General features: G+C 40.1%; 1 protein-coding gene across 2 annotated transcripts in view; it reads left to right on the top strand.

The window, feature by feature from the left end:
- The window catches only part of CCSER1 (coiled-coil serine rich protein 1), a 1,128,290-nt gene that overhangs the window by 130,676 nt on the left and 973,032 nt on the right, over positions 1-24,582 (top strand). For both annotated transcript variants that reach the window (XM_004590570.2, XM_058667043.1), the window contains exons 2-3: positions 6,092-7,453; positions 18,688-18,872. In XM_004590570.2, the coding sequence (XP_004590627.2) occupies positions 6,133-7,453; positions 18,688-18,872 (1,506 nt within the window). In that variant the 5' untranslated portion in view covers positions 6,092-6,132. The remainder of the gene's footprint in view (positions 1-6,091; positions 7,454-18,687; positions 18,873-24,582) is intronic.

The raw sequence follows: 24,582 nt of genomic DNA, 5'->3' as shown, positions 1-24,582 counted from the left end.
TCATTTTTGGAGAGACCAACTTAGTATGTTCAATGTGGCTAGCTTATGTGCAAATTTAATAAATTGTTAATTAAGCATATCCAATCAGTGCAATAAATCTGGGCTCTTTCTACCGTAGGATGACAGCCTCATTCTCTTCCCTGTGACTGATCACCCACCTGTTTCTGATCAATTTTCTTGCTAATGTAGCTCATTTTCCCCTCCCTTAATCTAGCAGCAGTAGGGGCACTCATTGTGTCCTGAGTGTGATTTATTTCTTAGAAATGCCTATACTGTTTTTCCAATCATTGTGAAAAAACAACAAAATATTTTGAAGTGCACTTAAAGATGAATTACAAGACAGTTAAAAGGATGTTGGGTTATAAATAGTATTGCCTTTTAAACACCTATGTCTGGAGTAGGGGGTTATGCCCCAGCTCTCAACAGTTGCATAGGTGTGAGCCTTCTTACCTCAAGGCTAAAAGACATGATTGGATAAAATTAAGAAATTTCTTCAACCTATTGTTCTACTCAGTTATTCCAGTAATTAATCAACAGAACCAACCCAGCAATTGCAACCACCAGCTGATCAGGGTGATGGACTGTGCCGGGCCCTGTGCTTGCTAGAACACACAAGAAACTAATCTGGGAATACCTCAAAGTATCTTTGGAGATCTCCCCACTTGAACTGCTGGACTCAGAATTCTAACCAAGAAAAGACAGAAGACAGAATAGGACAATCATTCATCTCAGCTACATGTTGGCAGCGAAATATGGGACAAATGGAGACTTCATGATGGACCATATCAATCAGTGGACCACCTCATCGAGCGAAACTGGCAGTGACTCATAACTGGAGAACTATTAACTCCACTTGAGCACATATCTCAGAGCATGCCCCACATCCGGGACTTGGGGTGGGCGGGAAACCAGGTGGGGCTTCTCCCTCAATATCCCCCTTTACCTCAGATACATGATGGAAACAATATGGACATAATAGCATTGCCCACCTCCCTATCCCCCTGAACCTTTTTTTTTTCTTTTTCTTGTTTTTCCTTCAACTATAGTTAACTATGTAAAGATTGTCAACAACAATACAATAAAATGGTTAAAAAAAAAACAAACAAAAAAAACAAGCATTGATCTGCTTTCCTATTATTTACTTTCCGACAGCACTTTCTTAATGTTTAAAATTGTGACCATCCATTTTCCCGGATGTGGGGCGTGCTCTGAGATATTTGCTTAGGTGGTTTTAATAGTTCTCCAGTTATGAATCGCTGCCAGTTTCGCTCGATGAGGTTGTCCACTGATTGATATGGTCCATCATAAAGTCTCCGTTTGCCCAGTATTTCGCTGCCAACATATAGCTGAGATGAATGATTGACCTGTTCTGTCTTCTGTCTTTTCTTGGTTAGAGTTCTGAGTCCAGCAGTTCAAGTGGGGAGATCTCCAAAGAAACTTTGAGGTATTCCCAGACTAGTTTCTTGTATGTTCTGGCAAGCACAGGGCCCGGCACTGTCCATCACTCCGATCAGCTGGTGGTTGCAATTGTTGGGTTGGTTCTGTTTTCGGTCCCGAGTTGCACTGGAACCAATGGGTGTTGCAGTCCAGTCTGGTTCTGCCCTTACATCAACCAGTGGGAGCTGCAGCCTAGTCGGGGCGACCCACAATAACCCCCACCAGGCCCGCCCCCTACCCTGGTTTGCCAGTATGTGTAGCAGAAGACCAGTCTGTCCCCCATCCCATTTGGCTCTGGTACTTGTCAATGGGTATTAAAGCTTAGTTCTATCTAACCAACTCAACCATCCAGCCCTCACAGATGTTGTTGAGTGCCTCTCTAGCCATCCCAGCCCTTGTCCTAGTTTTCATGCCCTCCCATGGGAATAGTGACCCAAGAAGGGGGAACCCACTTTTTCCCTCCCAGGTCTCTCTGTCCCGGTTTATGCACTCTTTAGGTGGTTCTGTGATTTGACTTGACAGAATTAGTCCCCAGTGCCAGCTTCTGCCAGCTGATGCTGCGGCTATGCCCAAACATCCCTCACCCACTCTAATTTATGCTTGCACCAGCAGGAATAATCAGCCTAGCCTGGCTTTTCCCTGGTCTAATCCACATGCAGCGCACAGGTGACGTAGCCTTGCTTAGTCTGGTCTGTCTTTATCCCAGCCCATGCTCTCCAGTGGGAGTAGCTGTCCGGCGAGGGGACCAGCCCCTTAATCCCCCTGCCAGTTCTGCCCCTCCCTTCCTGGATCTCACGTGTGCTGGTTGGGTGCTGCATTCATATCCAGTACAGGCAACCACGCCCTGGCATTCCATAATGTGTACTTATTTTGTCGCGACCAAACCCGGCCCATTCCACACTCTGTTCTGCTTCTCCCTCAATATCCCCCTTTACCTCAGATACATGATGGAAACAATATGGACATAATAGCATTACCCACTTCCCTATCCCCCTGCACCTTTTTTTTTTTGTTCTTTAACCGTAATTAACTGTGTAAAGATTGTCAACAACAATACAATAAAATAGATTAAAAAAAAAAAAAGAAAATGCTGTCTACCTATATGATGAACTATTTCTTAATCATAAAAACAATGAAATCCTGACAGTTGTTAACAGAATAGTTGGAGGCTGACATTATTATGCCAAGCAAAACAAGCAAAACAGACTATCTTTGTTTTCTCACAGATGTGGAAGTACAATGTATACATTAAAAATGTGTAGATGCTATATTATTTTGTGTATTTTTAAATGACTTCACTGAATTATACCTCTTAACATATTAATATATCTTTCTTTCCTCATATTATTTCCATGTAAATACAAAGACCCAGTAATAGGAGGGAAACTGCTGAGTCTAAAAGAGTAAAAAAATCTTATTTAATGTAGTTTCAAATTCATACAGTATGCTAACAAAAAGCATTTTTTAGTTACATGAAGATTCTAATAAACTGCATGGATGCTTGCTGAAAAAAAAAAACTGTGACCAAAAGTATTTGGTTTTGTGAATTTTCCTTCTTCAGTTTTCACTGTGTATAATAGAACTTCTTTTTAATGTGGTCATTTGAACTCTGCCAAGTTATTTTATGAAAATTTTTTTCTGCGAAATCTTAGGTCTGGGATGAGATTGAGCTTATGTGACATTTCCATAAACAGTTCAAATGTTGGTCATCAGAAGGGGAGATTCATGATAAGAGATGAAAACATTGTGCTCAGGTTATGGACTCCACTGTGTGTTATTTTAGGTGTTCTTTTGAAGTGGAGTGGTTGGTGTACAGAATTGCAGAAGTAGATGATCTTCATAATCCCTGTGTGCACTGCACCCCCGTGAATATATTTCATCAGAGAAGGCAGAGGCTATCGTGTGTAAGTCAGTATCACTTCCTTTTTAGATGTGCCTTCGCATTCATAAAACCGTCTTGTGAAATAATCATTGTCGGTGTTCCAGCTCATATTGCTTGTTCGTGAGAGATTCTACTTAAAACCAAATATTTTATAACAATTTGCATGTATCCACAAGATTCAGTTTTTGCTTCTTTAGTTTTTACTATAAAGAAATGCTAGTCTTGGGAATTAGAGAAAAGATAATGAATTGTGTCTAAAATGTATGACATCAAATACCCTTTGTCCATAGAGGAAAAAGAAGAGGGGTGCCAAAATTACAGTAAAGTATTTTTAAAAAAAAAAAAAAAATGAAAGCAAAGAAAAAACTGGGAACTGGTGCCAATTTTTTTTTTTTCCTGCACTGACAGATATGCTTATTCTGGTACCTAGTATTATACTTCCATGATGCCATCTCTCTAAAACCATGCAGGATTATTTTCTTAAAAACAAATTATTTTGAGCCCAGAGCAGTAGTCTAGCAGCGAAAGTTGTCTCCTTGCTTGCGCTGGGATCTCATATGGGAGCCAGTTTGTGTCCTGGAGGCCCCACTTTCCATCTAGATCCCTGCTTGTGCAGGAAAGCAGTAGGGGATGGCCCAAACACTTGGGTGCCTGAATCTGTGTCGGAGACCTGGAAGAAACTCCTGGCTCCTGGCTTCGGATTGGCTCTGCTCTGCTTGTTGTGGCCATTTGGGGAGTGAACCAGCAGATGGAAGATCTTCCTCTCTTTCTTTGCTCCTCTCTGTATATCTGACTTTCTAATAAAAATAAATCTTAAAAAAATTTTGATTTTGTTTAGAAGACAGAATTACCCAGAGAGAGGGAGACAGAGAAAGACAGAGAGACAGAGAGACAAAAAGAGAGAAAGTAAGAAAAAGAAGGAAGGAAAAGAAAGCAAAGGAAGGAGAGAAAGAAAGGAAAGAAACAGGAAATAGAAGAGAAAAAGAAAAGAGAAGGAAGGGAAGGGGTGATAGAATAGAAAGAAAGAAAAGAAAGAAGAAAGCGAGGGAGGGAGGAAGGAAGGAAAGAAAGAAATAAAGAAAAAGAAACATCTCCCATCTGCGATTCACTGTCCCAAGGGCTGCAGTGGCCAGAGCTGGGCCAGTCCAAAGTTGGGAGCCAGGAAAAGAAAAGACAGAAAGAACTTCCGTCAGCTGGTTGACTCCCCAAGCAGCTGCAACGGTCGGAGCTGAGTTGATCCAAAGTCAGGAGCCAGGTGCTTCTTCTGGGTCTCACACGTAGGTGTAGGGTCCTAAAGCCCTGGGCCGTCCTCTTCTGCTTTCCCAGGGCACGAGCAGGGAGCTGGGTGGGAAGTGGAGCAGCTGAGACACAGGCTTGCACCTATATGGGATCCTGACCCATGTAAGGCAAGGATTCAGCTTCCAGGCCATTGGCCCAGGCCCTCCCTTTTCATTCTTACAACTCCAGAAGGTAAAATTACTATCATCATTTTACACTACAGTTATTTGCCTCATGTCACATTGCTAATAAATGATAAAGTAATAACTAGAAACTAAGCCTTCCCTGACTGCAGTGTTAGCTTATTATCAGCACAGCAGAAAGCATTCAGTAGAGCCCAGCGCAGTAACCTAGTGGCTAGAGTCTTGGCGTTGCTCGTGCCATGGTTCCATTTGGGTGTCCATTTGCGAGGTGTCCTGGCTACTCTGCTTGCCATCCAGCCCCCTGTTTGTGGCCTGGGAAAGCAGTCGAGCAGCAGTGCAGTATCAGCCACCATGCTTTGCAGCTGGCAGGAGCCTGAGAACTGCAATGCATTAACCTCAAGGTATTAGCCATCATTATTGAAATATCCTCAAAAGTCAGGCATATTGAGATACTGGTACTTCTGATAAGTGGTAAAAGAATGACATTGTTCTGTATATCCTTAGAAAATACTCACAGTATTTAAATAACCAAAAAATTTTCACAAAAATTGTGCAAGTCACTCCTCTTTAAATGCTTAGTGAAAACAATTAGACTTCCATTGAGTACAAATAACACATATATGCCAGACTGCTTATCCTAATTTATTTAGTATAACCATCATAGACACTAAGAAATATGAGCCCATTGAATGAGATGACCTGGAGTCAGCATAAATTCTATTCAAGATATGACCCCATAGTCCCTGTGGAGAGCTTTCCAGCCGATGAGAGAATTATGACATCTCTATTTTCTATGGTCGGAATTATCCAATCTAGGTAAAGTGTTCAGCATTGTGTTTAAGATGCCCATTTCTGCGAGAGGGTCTGAGTTAAATATGCACCCCAGGCCCCTGTTTCCTGCTAACTCAGGCTTCAGAGGGCAGGAGACGATGAGTGGAGTAATCAGGCTCCTGGCACCCACCCAGGAGACCTGGACCGATCTCCCAGATGCCGCCTTGTCCTGCCTGAGCTCCGGCCACTGCAGTGGAACGAACACCAGTGCATGGCAGCTCTGTCTCTCTCTTTCTTGTGTTCCCAAACCTAGTGCTTTATGTGAATAGGCCTGAAATATTTTTGTTAATCTTTATAATTTTTACACTAAAATAGAATATCTGTGCAAACTATCAGATCATAAAAACATGTTCTAAACTTGCAATATAAAAACATCTTTATTAAGTATAGAGTCTTTACATTTTGATATAAAACAAATGCCATGCTATGTCTTTAAAATGATATTTTCTTTTGACATGTCTTATTGAAGATTGACTCCTAATGACTTCTTTTTTTTTCTTTCTCTTTTAATTATTCTCAGGTTTCAAAGTTGGCTGTCACAGTGCAAGCCTTGGGGTCCCGATGGGGGACTCAGGATCCAGACGATCTACCCTGGTGTCCCGTTTGCCAATATTCAGAAGGAGTATCAGCAGAAGGAACGATTCTCTTCCTTCCTCCCCCTCTTCCAGCAATACGGTGGGTGTCCACAGTTCGTCTCCTTCCAGCACGAACTCAAGCTCAGGAAGCACAGGTAAACGCAGAAGCATATTCCGTACTCCATCTATCAGTTTCCATCATAAAAAGGTCAGTGAGCCTAAGCAAGAAGCCAGCAGCCAGAACCTTAGTGTTTCCAATGGTGCCCAGCCTGGTCACAGCAACGCGCAGAAGCTGGGCTTGGACGACCCTGTCAAAGCCAGGGGGAGACATTCTGTTGGTTTTCATAGTTCACGAAATAAGAAGATAACAAGATCTTTGACGGAAGATTTTGAACGAGAGAAGGAGCACTCCACAAACAAGAATGTCTTTATCAATTGTCTAAGTTCTGGCAAAAGTGAGGGGGATGATTCTGGGTTTACGGAAGAACAAACTCGCCGTTCTGCGAAGCAGTCAACCCGGAAGCTGCTCCCCAAATCTTTTTCATCTCACTACAGATTTTCTAAGCCAGTTCCACAGAGCCAGTCCGTTTCTTTGGTACAACAGCCTGACTTCTCTTTGGAGATTACAGAGTTGCAAGAGAAAGAACCTGTATTAGGAAGAACATCTCCGTCTTGTTCTTGGGATGTTACGGACCGGGCAGGAAGCTCCTTGCATTCTCCTTTGCTTTCTGCGGACCTTACCACGGCTCAGACACCTTCTGAATTTTTAGGTTTGACCGAAGATTCCATGTCTGAAGCAGATGTATTTCCTAAAAGCGGAAGCCTGGCATCCCACTGTGACAACCTTGCCCAAAATGATTCTACCTCTAAGATCTCTCGCAATCCTGCTGCTCTTACAAAGACGACGCCAGATCTCCTGGGAACAGCCCCCTGTGCAGTCACGTCTCCCGGGAAACACAGGTTAGAAGGCCGATGTCGCACTGAAGCTCATTCTGTTCTAGAAACCTCTGCTGCTACTCAGGAGGAAGTGTTATTGCAAATCCCCGAGGTCCCTAGGAGGAATGTGATGAACTCAGAGAACCGTCTGCCCGCAGATGCTCCAAGGAAGGAAAACGTAGTTGCCCAAAATGGGGCTGCAGCGCTGGGCGCGAGCTCCCCCAGGAAACGCGGCGTGTGTGAGCAACACCAAGCAATAGCTGAGCGTGGGAAAGGGATCCATCCGATTTCCGATTCGAAGATAATACCCTCTTCCGGGGATCATCACGTTTTTAACAAAACATATGGATATGAGGCAAATACTGCCAAAGGTATGTCCGTTTTCTTTGTTGGGTAAATGAGATGAGATAATGGTTATTTTAATGTATTGCATTATCTTGCCCGTCTCATGAATGGGAATCACGCTTCCTTATTGTACACTGTTAACATTTATTCCTATTCGGAGTTTATTTTTATCTTTCATGGAGCCTGATTTTAAACTTTCCTCAGTTGTGTTATGCTGAATTTAGTGACAGTATTCCTTTTGCTTAGTTGTATGACTCACATTCGGAGCAGGAGAAGAAAGTGGCTTGAAACTAATTCTATTTACAATGTGGCTTTATCTGAAATAATGACAATCTTTTGGGGTTCATTATGGAAATTTTTTTTAATACTCTATTTATTTTTATTGGTAAGTCAGATATACAGAGAGGAGGAGAGATAGAGAGGAAGATCTTCCGCCCGATGGTTCACTCTCTTAAGCGGCCGCAATGGCTGGAGCTGAGCCAATCCAAAGCCAGGAACCAGGAGCTCTTACAGGTCTCCAACGCGGGTGCAGGGTCCCAAGGCTTTGGGCCGTCCTGGACTGCTTTCCCAGGCCACAGCAGGGAGCTGATGGGAAGCGGAGCCGCTTGGTTTAGAGCTGGCGTCCATATGGGATCCGGGTGCGCTCAAGGTGAGGACTGTAACCACTATGCTATCGTGCCGGGCCCGGGAATGCTGGTATTTTTTACTTAATGAAGTGGATATGTTTTAACCAAAATGACTTTAAAAGTAAATTGTATACTTTAAATTGTATTTTCTGTGTTAACAATGGTTTAATTAGTGATCAGAACCCATGTATCAGCATAAATAATCCCTCTCCATGGATAGAAAAGGATTTCAAGCTTTAAAATATCCCGTCTTTGAAAACAAAGAAAGAAAGAAATCCTGTCTTTGGAACCTGAAGACCTAGTTGGGTTCTAGCTCTGCTACTAAAATTAAATGAATGTGTAATCTCGGACATCAACTCCCCCTTTAAAAAAAGAGAAAAGAATTGTGAGTGTATGTGTACGTCATTCCAATGTGACTGAAACATTTTTATTTAACATAAAATTCATCTCAAGAACACTTTTGAATAGATACTATGTTCTGGTGTTATACATTATTTTAAATTCTTTTATGCCATTATTACTACCAACTGTTGTTACCACTGTTGTAATCACTGTTTTAATTACTACAACAAATGGGAATTCTCCCAATATTAAAAATGATTGTGACATCCCAGATACTGTGCACACATTAATTTTAAAATGACTGAGATCAGTAGCATGATTGAAGGCTAAAGTGCAAGTAAGAAAATTGGACCAGAGAGAAGATATATGTTCCAAATCACAAGGTGAGTGAGTAATTATGAAGTATGCTGGAATGTTCTCTCTTTCACATGTTCCATATCAGATCACAGGGTCATGCAGCTGGAAGGCAGCACAGCCTAATTACAACTATCGGAATCCAAAACTCAGACGGCTAATCATTATGTTGTTTTATGTTAGGCCCTAAACAAGTAAATAGACTTTAAAACAAGTCAAATAAAAGCATATTAAGAATAATTGGATTATGACACTTATTTAACCAGCCCCTTTATCCTGATGGCCATTTTATTTAAATGAAGAAAGTAACTTCCCTGCTGTCTTAAAATATTTTGCGTATTGATGCCCTATCACTGTAATGCACTTGGCTGCTTTTTCCTTTTGTAATTTTAACTTAGTAAACTTGTTCATGCCCTTGACTTTAGCTGTTTCTACATTTAGCTAAATTATGATACTAATGCTGATGAATGTAGTTACATCTTTTAAGTGTACATTAAATGTATATATAATATGCCAAAAAATTCACATACGTGATCTTACTTTGTTGCTCACAAAATATGTGGCTGTTGATGACATAAATTTAGAATTGAGTTAAATTTTTTGAAGAGTTTTTTTTTTATTGGAAAGTCAGATTTACAGAAAGATACAGAGAGAAAGATCTGTCTGCTGTTTCACGCCCCAAGTAGCCGCAAGGGCTGAAACTGAGCCAGTCCGAAGCCAGGAGCCAAGAAATTTTTCATGTCTCCAATGCAGGTGCAGGGTCCCAAAGCCTTAAGCCATTGTCTACTGCTTTTTCAGGCCACAAACAGGGAGCTGGATGGCAATCTGAGTAGCTAGGATATGAACTGGCGCCCATATGGGATCCTGGAAGATGCAAGGCAAGAATTTAGCCACTAGATGTCGCTTTGGTCCCTGAGTTAGATATCTTTTTTTTTTTAATTGTAATATATTCATTTTATTTCTGATTATAAAATAATCTATAATTTTGCTGTGTATCCTTCTACGTATTTTCTTTTTTTAATGAAGCATACATTTATGAAACTATAATAAAAACATTCCATCAAATTACAAAACCTGAGCAAGAAAAACAAACGGCACATGCTTAACTGTAGTTGACATTCAAATAAAATTTGCATTCCCAAAATATTATACAGTAATTAGAAAATACCAGCCAAAGTAATATTAGGATACTTTTACGTGCGATCTCAACAAATTTGAACAGAAGCAAATTTTAACAAAGGTAAATTTTACAGTGAAACATAGCAGTAGATTAAGGATCTTAACATGTTTGTTTTACTGCTATTTGACACTATGATACAAAAATAAGAGGATTTACTTGACATTTTTAATAAATATCTCATGGGCTGTTGAGTGCCTTACTGGTGAAAAGATTTAACTGGCTAATCTCATCAATCCATTTTGTACATTTAGTAAGCATCATCTCTGCCCTACATAACTCTTAATGCAATTCACAGCACACAAATGGTTATCATATTAAATACATAATGAACTCGGACTTCTCAACAACAAGGAAATTAGTAAACCATCAAATGGACTGCTTACCATACACTTTCCTCATAACTAAATAACACACAAAAAAATCAAAATAATATTTGTCATCACTCTAAACTATTGCCAGCAACTGACGGAAACTGCCAATTTGCCATATTCATGTTCACAACATGCTAAATATACTCTGCTGTTACTTCATCCATGAAATGCCAACATGCCTAGAACAGAGAATTTTCACCATCTCTTGCCGTGGGACCTGACTTGCAGCAATCTATATTTAGATCAGAACTCCATGGGCACTTGATGAACTCTACCTTTCCATGTTGGCTTTCTTATATGAGAGAGAATATATGGTATTTATTCTTTTGTGATTGACTCATTTCGCTGAGCATAATAGTTTCTAGTTGGGACCACCTGGTTTTGAATAGAATAATATCGTTCTTCTTGACAGCTGAATAATATTCCATTGAATAGATGTACCACAATTTTTTTAACCATTCTTCCTTAGACGCACATCTGGTTTGTTTCCATGACATTGCTATTGTGGATTGTGCTGCTGTGAATATAGGATTACAGATCCCCTTCTCGCATACAGATTTCACTTCTGTTGGGTATATTCCTAAAAGCGGGATTGCTGGGTCATATGGCAGGTTTATTTGCAATTTTCCAAGCACTCTCCATATGGATTTCCACAAGGATTGTACTAGCCTACACTCCCACCAGCAGTGAAGGAGGGTACCTTTTTCCCCACATCCACGCCAGCATGTGTTGTTTTTCGAATTCTGAATGTAGGCCAGTCTCACAGGAGTTAGGTGGTACCTCAAGGTGGTTTTCATTTGTATCTCTCTGATGGCTAGAGAGCCTGAGCATCTTTTCATATATTTATTAGCTATTTGTGTCTGTTCTTTTGAGAAACGTCTGTTCATTTCCTTTGCCCATTTTGCTACAGGGTTTATTTTTTCACTATCCTTGGGTTTCTGAAGCTCTTTGTAGATCCTAGATATTAGTCCCCTGTCACTTGTGTAGAATGCAAAAATTTTTTCCCATTCTGTAGGTTGTTTCTTCACTTTTTTAATTGTTTCTTTTGCTGTACAGAAACTTTTTAGTTTGATATAATCCCATTTGTTCATTTTGGATTTGATTGCCGTTGCTTTAGGCGTCTTTTCTAAAAAGTCTTTCCCTGTTCCTATATCTTGGAATGTGCTTCCTATGTTTTCCTTTAGTAGTTTAATGGTTTCTGGGTGTAGATTTAAGTCCTTGAGCCAATTAGAGCTGATTTTTGTATAGTGCGACAGATACGGGTCCTGCTTCTTTATTCTGCAAGCTGTTATCCAGTTGTCCCAACAGCTTTTATTGAATAGACCAGGTTTTTTACCTGGATTGTTTTCTGTTTTCTTGTCAAAGATTAGTTGACTATACATGTGTGGATTCCCTTCTGGTGTTTCTATTCTGTTCCACTGATCTTCTTCTCTGTTTCTGTACCAGTACCAGACTGTTTTGATAACCACTGCTCTATAGTATGTCTTGAGGTCTGGAATTGTGATTCCTCCGGTTTGATTTCTATTTTTCAAGACAGCTTTAGCTATTCGTGGTCTTTTGTGGTTCCAGATGAACTTCTGTATCATCTTTTCTATTTCTGAGAAGAATATTGCTGGGAGTTTGATTGGGATTGCGTTGAATCTATATACTGCTTTCGGTAATATGGCCATTTTGATGATGTTGGTCCTGCCAATCCAAGAACATGGTAAGGTTCTCCATTTTTCAAGATCTTTTTCTATTTCTTTTTTAAATGATTTATAGTTTTCATCATAGAGGTCTTTCACATCTTTAGTTAACTTAATTCCTAGGTATTTAAGATTCCTTTCCTCTATTTTAAAGGGAACTGTACTTACAATTTCTTCCTCAGTGGCGGAATTATTTGTATACACGAATGCCATTGATTTGTGTTCATTAATTTTGTATCCTGCTACTTTGCCAAAGTCTCTTATGAGTTCCAATAGTCTTTTGACTGAGTCTTTTGGTTCTTCTATATAGAGAATCATGTCATCTGCGAATAGCGATAATTTTAATTCTTCATTTCCAATTTGTATTCCTTTAATTGCTTTTTCTTGTCTAATTGCTCTGGCAAGAACTTCCAAAACTATATTGAAGAGTAGCGGTGAGAGTGGACATCCCTGTCTAGTTCCAGATTTTAATGGGAAGGCTTCTAGTCTTTCCCCATTTAGTATGATATTGGCATTGGGTTTATCATAAATTGCTTTGATTATGTTGTAGAATGTTCCTTGTATGCCTATCTTGTTTAGGGTTTTTAACATGAAGTGGTGTTGGATTTTATCAAATGCCTTCTCTGCATCTATTGAGAGGATCATATGGTTTTTATGAGTCAACTTGTTGATGTGATGTATCACATTTATTGTTTTGCGAATGTTGAACCATCCTTGCATACCTGGGATGAATCCCACCTGGTCCGGGTGAATAATCTGCCTAATGTATTGTTGGATCCTGTTGGCTAATATTTTATTGAAGATCTTTGCATCTATGTTCATCAAGGATATCGGTCTGTAGTTCTCTTTTTCTGTTGTTTCTCTCTCTGGCTTTGGTATTAAAGTGATATTAGCTTCATAGAACGAGTTTGGAAGAATTACCTCTTTTTCTATTGTTTGAAAAAGCTTGTGTAAGATTGGGGTTAGTTCTTCCTTAAACGTTTGGTAGAATTCAGCAGTGAAGCCATCTGGTCCCGGGCTTTTCTTGGTTGGGAGGGCTTTAATTGTTGATTCAATCTCAGTGCATGTTATTGGGCTATTTAGATTGTTAATTGCTTCTTGATTCAATTTTGGTGGATTGTATAAGTTCAAAAATCTGTCCATTTCCTCTAGGTTTTCTAATTTGTTCGCATATAGTTGGTTATAGTAGTTCCTGATGATTCTTTGTATTTCTAAGGTATCTGTTGTTACATCTCCATTCTCATTTCTGATACTATTAATTTATATTTTCTCTCTCCTTTTTTTAATTAGTCGAGCTAGTGGGGAGTCTATTTTGTTGATTTTCTCAAAGAACCAACTCTTTGATTGATTAATCTTGTGTATAGTCCTCTTGGTCTCTATTTGGTTTATTTCCTCCCTTATTTTGATGATTTTTTGTTTTCCTACTAATCCTGGGATTGCTTTGTTGTTGTTTTTCTAGTTCCTTCAACTGTAAGATTAGCTGATTTACTTGGTGCTTTTCTTGTTTCTTGAGATAAGCATTAATTGAAATAAACTTTCCTCTCAGCACCGCCTTGATTGTATCCCATAGGTTCTGATAAGTTGTGCTGATGCCTTCATTTGTTTCAAGCAATTTTTTAATTTCCCCTTTGATTTCCTCTCTAACCCATTGCTCATTTAGTAATATATTGTTCAGCCTCCATATGTTTGTAGGCCTTCCTTGGTGTTTCAAATTCTTGGTCTCAAGCTTCACTCCTTGGTGGTCTGAGAACGTGCATGATATGATTTCCACTTTTTTAAATTTGCTAAGGCTTGATTTATGGCCTATGATATGATCAATTCTGGAGAAAGTTCCATGTGCTGATGAAAAAAACGTGTATTCTCTGTCAGTAGGATGAAAGGTTCAATAGATGTCAACTAAGTCCATTTGCTCTAGAGTTTGAATGAGTTCTATTGTTTCTTTGCTGAGTTTCTGGTTTTTTGATCTGTCCATTTGTGTTAATGGGGTATTAAGGTCCCCCACTATGATCGTATTGGAGTCTATTTCTCCCTTTAATCCCGTTAATATTTGTTTCACGTAACTAGATGCTTTGGCATTTGGAGCATAAACATTTATTATGCTGATCTCTTCTTGCTGGATGCATCCTTTGATCATTATATGGTATCCTTCTTTATCTCTTTTGATGCTTTTCACATCAAAGTCTATGTCATCTGATATAAGAATGGCTACTCCTGCTTGTCTTACCTTACCATTTGCTTGAAATATCTTTTTCCATCCTTTTACTTTCAATTTTTTCTGATCTTTATTGGTGAGATGCGTCTCCTGTAAGCAGGAGATAGATGGATTTTGTTTTTTGATCCAATCCTCCAATTTATGGCGTTTAATTGATGAGTTTAAGCCATTTACATTCAGTGTTATTATAGATAAAGGACAATTTGGTCCTGTCATTTTGGCGATGTGTTGTTCTAAATTAGGTCTTGTGTTAGCATTTTAGTTGGGTGTTCTCCACATTTGCCTTTGTTTCTGATGGTTACTATTTCTTTTTTCTTTCATAGGAACTTCCTTGAATATCATTTGTAGGGCAGGTTTAGATGAGACAAAATCTTGAAGTTTTTCTTTATTGTGGAAGAATTTTATTTCATTTTCAAAGACAAAAGAGAGCTTTGCAGGGTAAGTTATGCTGGGCTGAAAATTTTTCTCTTAGAATCTGGAATATGTCACTCCAGTCTCTTCTGGTCTGTAACGTTTCCTCTGAAAAGTCAGCTGTGAGTTTAATTGGGGTTCCCCTATATGACACTTGATTTTTTTCTCGTGCACATTTAAGGATTTTTTCTTTTTGTTCAACTGAGGAGAGCTTGATTATCATGTGTCGTGATGAAGTTCGTTTTTGATCAACTCTGTTGGGAATTCTGTAGCCCTCCTGTATATTATTTTCTAATTCTTTGCTCAGTTTAGGGAAGTTTTCCTGTATTATTTCATTGAATACACCTCTAATCCCAGCTTCTCTTTCTGCACCTTCTGGAACAACCATAACTCTTATGTTAGACCTTTCAATCATATCTTTTAATTTTTGGATATTATTTTTAGCTTGACCTAGTTCTGCTTCCAGCTTTTTGTTTGTTTCTTCGTGATGGCAGAAAATATCTTCTAATTCTGAAATTCTTTCTTCTGCCTCATTCATTCTGTTTTTGAGACTCTCCACTGTAGTTTTAATTTGCTCTACTGTGTTCTCCATTTCTGATATATCAGCCTTAATTTGATGTATTACTGCTATTTCTTCTTTGAACTCTTGTTTGTACTTCTCATTGTTGACCAGGAGCTTTGCAATGAGTTTTCTGAGTTCCCTGTCCTCCATTTTCTCAATGTCTTCCTCAGTTAACTCTGAGAATGGGCGAAGCTTTTGCTCCTTTGTTGGAGAGACTTTAGTAACATTCATAGTGTTTTTTTCTTGTCTTTTTCCTTTTGAAATTGTCAATCTGTTTGACGACATCTCTCTGGTCTGTTACCTCAGGTGTATAAATTAACTTTAATGTTCAATCAGTACCCTGGGTTTAGGAAACACAACTGTCCTAAATAATTGCTTTGCGTGGCACTGATTTTATAGGCAGGACTGAGCTTATTACCCCCTGCTAGCCAACACGTCTAAGGACCTCCTGAGGTCGTCCTGGGCAAACTTGGTGGCCAGTAAGATCAGGGGGCTGTCGCAGTCAGCTCCAGGGACTACACAGACCCCCCAGGCTGCAATACTATTGCCATGGGCTCAGCTCTGCGCAATCAACCAGCAACACACCCACTCTGGATCTCCACTCAGGGTTCACACCTGCTATCCTGCCACCCGATATGGCTCCAGGTGGAGAACCGCAGCTGCTAGCTTTCAGCTCCAGGTACCACACCGACCCCACAGGGAACAGAGCCAGTGCTCCCCTCCACCCCCAGACCAGATCCGCACAGTCAGAAAGGGGCCCGTGTGCCGCTCTGCCAACTCCGCCCTGCGCCTCTCCACACAAGGCGGCCCCCCCCCGAGTCCCCAACTCCCTCCACGTGCAGCTGTTCCCAATCACCAAGCTCAAACTGTCAGGTCCCGGACCACACTCGCCCTCCCAACCCCCCACACAGACCCAGGCTCCAACCTGGCAGTCACAACATCCATGCGGAGGCCACCGGCGGATGTCCAGCCGGCACTGGAAATAAATCGCTGGAGTCCGGACCACCGGAGCCCACGGCCCCGAAGGCTGGCGAGTCCCCAGCCGGCCACAAGGTCAGTCACGAGAGCTCTTTGTGCCAGGAAAGCCAGGTGTTCGCCTGCTACCACCGCCCAGCGCAGGGACTCCGAGTCTTAAGATTCCATTCTTTATGTTATCAGTCTAAGATGTTTTGTTGTAGCAATCCACAAATAAGATAAGGGTGGCATGAGCTTCTGTCGCGGGCAGCAGAGCCGGCAACGTGGGCATGGCGAAGGTCCGGGGGTCGGGCGAAGGTCCTGGGGTCTGGCGAAGGTCCGGGGGTCAGGCGGAGGTCCAGGAGTCAGACGAAGGTCCGCGGGTCAGGCAAAGGTCCGCACTGGTTTTGCAGCTTCACAATTCCACCTTCGCTAACTTTTCCGAGGAAGAGCGACTTGGGAGAGTTGAAGAGCATGTCCCGAGTTAGATATCTTTAAAAGGTCATTCTTTTTTTTTTTTTTTTTTTTTAACAATGAAAGGATGACTTCAGAGTGGATTCTGCATATTTTTAAGAAAGAAGTGTCAGGTAAAAAAAGAAGATGCAGTTTTCCTGATGGATCTAATTCTAGATAGCCATGGCAGCTTTTATCAATGTCTCATTGAACACTGTTTTTTTTAATCTCCATGGAAACTAGGGAATGTCCAGTCAGCCTGGTGACTATTCATGTGTTGGTTGTAAATCTAACTGTAAGTCATTTAGTATGTAAATTACTTTCATTGAATTGATAATGTGTTGTGTATTCTTGGACAAATTAAGTTATATTAACAAGGAAAAGTTGCTAGTTTGCTATCCATTGCTTTGTGAGAGTGTCTCTGCGAGTTATGCAAATTTTATAATTTGGATGTTTAAAAATTTAAAATCCTAAAATTTTAAGTGGTTGTATTCTATGCAAGAAAAAGTCACTGTACAAATTAAGCTATAAAATAAAATTTATTTTGTGTTATGAAATATTAAAACTAGTACATATTGCATATATGATTGTATTAGTTGTATACTTATTCAAAACTAAATAGAAATAAGCTCAAGTTTTTTGCATAATACATCTGCTACTAGTTTGGCACTATGGTTTCAGCTGGGAGCCATTAAACAGATGAGCCTGAACAGAGTAGTTCACTCATTTATTCAACAAATGTCATTTTAACACTGTCATTTGCAGTAATGATATAGGAGTTTACAAACACCTACCCTGTCTTTATGAAGTTTGCTTTTTTTTGTGTGTGTGTGTGTTTTGTTTTTTTCTTTTGAAGTTTGCTTTTTAATGGTGATAATCAATTAACATGCAAATACTTCAATAGAAGGTAATGATTACTGATAAGGACAAGTGTGAGGCAGAATAAAGGATTAGCAAGAGGGAGGTTAAGATTGTGGTTTGCATTTTTAAATAGGATGAGCAGAGTGATGCTGAGAGTGACATATTAGTCACTATTTAAGGGCTCTAGGGAGTAAGTGATATAGCTGGTTCAAGGAAGTATGTTAGTATATGTAAGAGCCGAACTCCGTGGCTCTGGAGCATGCTGGGCCTGTCCCGGGACTAGTGTAAGATCCAGCATGCCATTAGCAGAATGAAGAAAAAGTGAAACAACAGAAAATGGGACTAGAAGAGTGGGCAGGTGAGCAGGAGTGCCGTCAGTGCAAGGATGGAGAGGTGGGTCACAGTGGTGATGAGTCAGCCACGTGAAAGCATCATTTTTTTTTTTAAGATGTGTTTATTTTTGTTGGAAAGTCAGATACGCAAAGAGGAGGAGAGACAGAGAGGAGGATCTTTCGTCTGATGATTCACTCCCCAAGCAGCTGCAATGGCCAGAGCTGAGATTATCCGAAGCTAGGAGCCAGGAGTTTCTTCCAGGTCTCCCACGCAGTTGCGGGGTCCCGAGGCTTTGGGCCGTCCTCGACCGCTTTCCCAGGCCACAAGCAGGGAGCTGGAAGGGAAACAGGGGACCAGGATATGAACCGGTGCCGATATGGGATCCCAGCACTTGCAAGGTGAGGACTAGTCTGCTCTTCCAGACCCAAAAGCATCAGTTTTTACACCTGGAAGCATAATGTTGATGAATCCTACTGTGGTCTGAGTGCATTGTTTTGGTTACCATGAAGAAAACAGGTTTTGTAGTGGGGAAGGGTGTGTTGAGGGAGGTGAGATAAGGGAGAGGTGAAGGAAACTTGGGCAGTGTTGCGATCTTCAGTTAAGCAATGAGGAGTTTGACGCAGGATCTTGGATTGGGCAGTAGCAGAAAGTGAGCAGACTCTGCACACAGGAAGAAAGAAATAAGAATGTGTGTGTGTGTGTGTGTTCTGTGAGCCAGGACCAAACCAAGGAGAGCGCCAATCGTGTCAGGCCTTAACGACAACGTTAGGAGCAAGCGAACTACAGTGTCGTTGTAAATACAAAAGTATTCTCATAAGAAGAAAGTTTTGAATAACATTGTTTTACATTCTTTTACAATGGCACATTTATGAAAACTATTTTCATATTTGTATCATATTTCTTTGTCTTTGAATAGTTCTTGCCAGCAGCTTCAGTCCTTATCGCGAAGGGAGATTCATAGAGAGGCGACTGCGATCTTCTTCGGAAGGAACCGCTGGGAGTAGCAGGATGATTTTCAAGCCGAAAGATGGGAACACAGAAGAAATTAATACTTTAAGAAAGCAAAGAACGGGTTCCTCATCTTCAAAAATGAACAGTATGGTAAGTAGACATTCTTGTGTTAAGAAAATAGTGCTATGTTTATGTAGCTTGAGTTTCCTTTGCAAAATGAAGAGGCTGAAGGATATTCGAAGGGTAAGTAGATCTCCATAGTAGATGTCCACACAGCAGAAAGGCTAATTGTTTTTAAAAGATTTATTTTTTATTTTTATTGGAACATCAGATATACAGAGAGCAGGAGAGACAGAGAGGAAGATCTTCCATCCGATGATTCATTCCCCAAGCAGCTGCAATGACTGGAGCTGAGATTATCCGTAGCTAGGAACCAGGAACCTCTTCTGGGTCTCCCATGTGAGTGCAGGGTCCCCAGGGCCCTGGGCTGTCCCCTACCACCCTCTCAGGCCACAAGCAGGGAACTGGAAGGGAAACAGGGGACCAGGATTAGAACCAGCGCCCATATAGGATTCCAGCTCATGCAAGGCAAGGACTTTAGCCACTAGGCTATTGCTCCAGGCCCAGGGTTAAGGTTTTAAAGAAGATGACAACAGCCCTCAATTTCTGTCTTCCTTGCTTCCATAGGAGGCTTGGTATTCTATGTTATAGATCAAGACTCTTGGAGATACACAGGCTAAGAATAATGTTGATCATGGGGCTACTTTTTGAGCCTCCCATTTTACACTATCTCTTCACTCCATAGCTACTGTGCAAAGTGTGCTTGGGTAGACTTCAATGATTATGGGAGTACCAGCCTTAGACCCGGCAGTAGACTGTATTGTGACTTGCCTCCCACAGTGCGCCTCCATACGGAGCTCATGGTGACCAAAGGCCAGAGCTTGAACTCATTGAAGGTAAATAAGAAACAGCATAGAACCTGAAGTACAGAGCCTGGTTTTCTGCTGAGGGCGGAGGTGAGGTGTGTCGGGCTGTGCTTGTGGGCTGATCTGTCATAGGTGTGAAATCCCGTTATATCCCAAAATAGAGTTCATGGTGGGAAGACATGTGGAGTGGACTTGAACCTGGGGTGTCTGCAAGGCTTCTGATCTCACAAATACCAGCATGAGCTTCGTTTTGCTTCCCTCCTCACACGAGCCCTTTGTCAACAGTGAATTTAATATCAAAGTGATTCTTTAAAATTATCTTGCTCTACTCCTACCTCATTAAGTGTTTGCTTACTCATCCTTAGGCATGTGGAAAAATGACTAAGAAAAGAAGCACCCATAATATATCTCTGTGTTATAGGTAACTAGGCTTCTGTGCTGCTGTGAGAGCATTGATATTTGATTGTTTTATTGTTAGGACTGTTAGGGAAAGTAAAGGAATAGTACATGAAACGAAACTATGATGCTCAACATTAGAGATTCGATGTCCCATTTTGGCTTAACTATTTCTGAATCCTCGACAAATTAGTAGCTGTAAAGCAGGAAATGTCAATGAACATCTTGTTTCCATTAAACTAAGAAATTATTGCGTACATATGTGCATATACTTTTTTTTGGTTTCTTTTGCATTGGAAATATTATAGTATTTCCGGTGATACTTTTGTCTGCATAACAGAATATGTTAAAAAGACTGTTAAAGGGCCCGGCAGTGTGGCCTAGCGGCTAAAGTCCTCGCCTTGAATGCCCCGGGATCCCATATGGGCGCTGGTTCTGATCCCGGCAGCTCCACTTCCCATCCAGCTCCCTGCTTGTGGCCTGGGAAAGCAGTCGAGGACGGCCCAATGCCTTGGGACCCTGCACCCGCGTGGGAGACCTGGAAGAGGTTCCAGGTTCCCGGCTTCGGATTGGCTTGCACCGGCCCGTTGTGGCTCACTTGGGGAGTGAATCATCGGACGGAAGATCTTCCTCTCTGTCTCTCTTCTCTCTGTATATGTGACTTTGTAATAAAAATAAATCTTTAAAAAAAAGACTGTTAAAATAGCAGTGACTAATGCTAATGAAACATTAGGAAATACTAATCTTCAAAATTCTGTTTTACATAAGTAAGTATTTATATGAATACTTACACAACTATTTATTTCACTTGCACAAAGATAAACTCTATTACATATTCTTTTGTGCCTTATATTAAAAAATGTTTATTTGAAAGGGAGAGTGATGAAGAGAAAGTGGGGATAGGAGAGGAAGTGAGGGAAAGAGAGAGACCCATAGAAACTTAAAATGTCAAAATACAGAAAGCCTACTTGTTCTTTAAGGTCCTGTTTATGAATTTCTACGTGTTCTTGCAGTGTTTGAGGTCTTCCACAAGATGGCAGGGTCACATCATTGCCAAGCTTGGAGAAACAAACTTTTTTAAAGTGTTGCACAGGTTCAGTGAATTTGCTGATAAAACCTGTTGAAATAAACGCTGGCACTTTGGATTTCCAAAGGAGACTTATCAAAATCGCTTAACGATGTCCATGTTTTCTTTTGGATTTTTGCAATGTGGCTCATCCTTGTTGCTTTACTATGTGATGGTTAATTTAAAATACATGAAATATATTTTTTACCCTAAGCAATGTAAGTCAGAAATGCTAGAATTCTAGCTGTACATGAAACGTATGGGTTATATGTTTAGCAAACAGCATAATTTTCTTAAGTCAGTAACTGGATACTTTCCTTTGGATTATCCAAAAATTTTGGCAAATTTTTGGAAATGGCTTCCTTATTTGTTGGGACTTTACATATTATGATAGATAAGTGAGCCAATATAAAGGCATGTTATGGTTTTTCCAACAACTTTACAAAGTGAATTCTAACTGAAATAGAGAACACTCTGTTCTAGAAATGTGTTTTTAGTTAGTTTGTTTTGTTTTGTTTTGTTCTGTGAGATGAGCAGAGTACAGATATAGCACAAGGGGCACGCTCCGGAGTGGGTGAGACAGGGTGAATGTGGCCAAGTGGTACAGGGACCTAATATCCGGGGATGGTCAAGCATGGCTTTGTTTCTCCCACGGGCTGTTTATACATTGTGGAGGTGCTGGGGGGCCCACTCAGTGTCTCTGAGTGTATCCAGGTTTTTGAAGCAGCCCCCACTGCAAACGCTGCCTTGCCTGCTTCCAGGCATACAATGCTGTGACCTGAGAGGGAATCTCCTCACTTCTGTTCATGTGTTATTGATCAGATCTAATCACATGGCACAAAGCAGACACCAGAGGCTCCAAGAAGTACCTTCTGTGCTAAGTATCTGGAACAAACCAGATGCGTTTGTTGGATATAAATGGTGAATTAAATGGGATTTCCTGCTCGCCCCTTCCTTGCTTTTTGCCCACAGTTATTTAATGGGCACCCTCCCCCGGGACCTCAAAATGCTGGGCATTTTGGTTGGAAAAGGTGAAAACAGGTGTACACTGGAGGATTCATGTTTGACCACCAGCTGGGATGTGCTTTCTTTAGCACTTACCAGCCTTCACATGTGTATCTTAAATGAACTAAGTTAGCTTTCGCACTTGATTCCAGGACTCCTGCTGTGTATCGATGAGAGCATTTGGTGTTCTTAAATCACCAGTTTTAAACCTTGTGCTATGTTTAGCTAACTGAGTAAGAAATCCACAGAGATGTTCTGTACTGTCTATGCTACATACTTCTGACAGCTTCCCTTTTATGGCCACTTTTCCTGCACGTGGAATAGTTCCTGTCATTTGCAGTTTTGGCGTCCTGCTGCCTTCGTGTAAAAACTGTGAATGGTACGTTAGAAACAGAAGCTATGGGATTTCTTTGATAGAAGAACCAACAGAATTTATATTTGATGAAAAAAGAAAGTAGTTACTTGCAGATCCTTAGTATCCCAAATCATGTTTAAATTTCTTAGTTTACTGATATCCAGAATTTAGAAAGTTTTGGCAAGAATTGAAGAGTGTAAGCCTAAATATTACTGGAGGTTTGCTAAACACTTTTATGAGTACATTTTTCTCCCTGGGTCTTGTTGTTTTCTCATGAGTTAGTTTATACATACCAATTCTTCACTCATTATTCCGCTTGGAGTTTCTTTCAGTAAATATCTTGGTAAGACATACTCTGTACAGCTGAAACAACCTTTGAGATTTTTGAGTCAAAATAGGGAGGTGTTAGCATTAGATATAATCTTTTCACTACAAATGGTTTAACTGTGGCAAACATCTGTATTTTCAGAATAGGCAAGGCACACTCAATTTTGATGTTAATATCAAAACTTAAGAGTTTTCAGAATACGAGGAATAGTCAATTGTTTGATATATTCATTGGAGAATGGATTAAAAAATTTAAGTTCTTGGTCAGATATGTGTAAGGCAAGATTTCAAAATTTCTGCATAATTATCTTGTGCAACATGCTTCATTTCTCGTATCTGTAGAGTCAGACTTGTCTTTAGAAGCAGAACTGAATAAAATATTCCATTCATATTATTCCGTTTTTAAGTTTTATTTAGAAGCTATCACAATTTTGGTGCTTGTTGTGCAAAATTGTGAATATCTTCTTCATAGGTTTAATTCAAATGTTAAATGAGTTTATGATCAGTTTTCCTTTGTAGAATAGAATTACCAGAGTTATTACTATTTATTTGTGTGTTGTTCACATGAGAGTGTGCTTGGCATGTATTTATTTCCTCTGTAATTTTATCATTGAACTATCTAGCCAGTATCTCTTTGCAGTTAACAAATGAAAAAGACTAAGATTGCTTACCTTCAACCCTTGGGCTGTAATCGTATTTCTGAGTGGATCAGTTTTATCTCCTGTGTTCTATGAGAGGACTGTTGCCTGCTTCTGTGTTTGGGTGAACTAGGGGACGACACAACTCCACAGCACCAGAGGGAGTAAGTGTTGATTCGTTGTCCATGAAAAATTTCTGACCCTCTGAATAATGGCACTATCAATAGCACAGAATTGACCTTGAGGTAGGTTCTGTGTCTTGACATGATAGTTACTGAGATCGGAAGTATTTACATTTGCGTAGTTGGACCATAAGGACAATTTATTTTTCTTCGTAACTCTATTTTGAAATTTAAATTTAGCACCAGCTTGCTGAATAAATATAACATATCAGATACACTTTAGTAAAATAAGTTAGCAAAACAAATTTTGTCTTCAAAGGTCAAGAGACATTATTACCCATGAAGTTATATCTATTAGTGAGTATTGCAGTTTATAAAAATGTAAGAATCTTTGATTTGTAATAGTATTTTTCACTAAGTTAAAAATAAGGCAAAACAGGTTTTCTTAGATGATGATATTTTTGTTTAAATTAGCCTTTTCTACATTAGATAACTGTCATTTTAATAACTTCAATTCTGTAATATAATTCAATTATAATTTCATTCTAGTGTGAAATATATGCTTTGAAATTCATTTGTTCATTCTTTTATTGGTTTTTGCCTGTTACATCCAATCTAAGACAATAAAGTACTGAAGGTTTGCGTTTCCTCTTTTAGGCTCTTTATTTTATGACTTTTATTTATTCATAAAATTATTATTTTTATATACTCAAGTGATTTTTCTAAAACACTGCTCATTGATTAGCGTATGTGTCATGAGAATCATATAGAATTGTGTTGCCAGGAGATACTCAAATAAATTAGAGCTCTTTTTTAACGATATATTTCTTTTTATTTGAAAGTCAGATTTTTAGAGAGAAGGTGAGGCGGAAAGAGAGAGCTCTCCTATCTTTTGGTTTAGTCTCCAAATGGCACAATAGCCAGAGCAGAGCCACTGCTAAGCCTGGAACCAGGAGCTTGTTCCAGGTCTCCCATATGGATACAGGGACACAAGGACTGGGGCCATCCTCTGCTGCTTTCCCAGG

This window comes from Ochotona princeps, chromosome 7 (genome assembly GCF_030435755.1).
Source record: "Ochotona princeps isolate mOchPri1 chromosome 7, mOchPri1.hap1, whole genome shotgun sequence".
NCBI lineage: Eukaryota > Metazoa > Chordata > Mammalia > Lagomorpha > Ochotonidae > Ochotona > Ochotona princeps.
The sequence above is the reverse complement of the archived record's forward strand: the minus strand, read 5'-3'. Positions and strand labels throughout refer to the sequence as shown.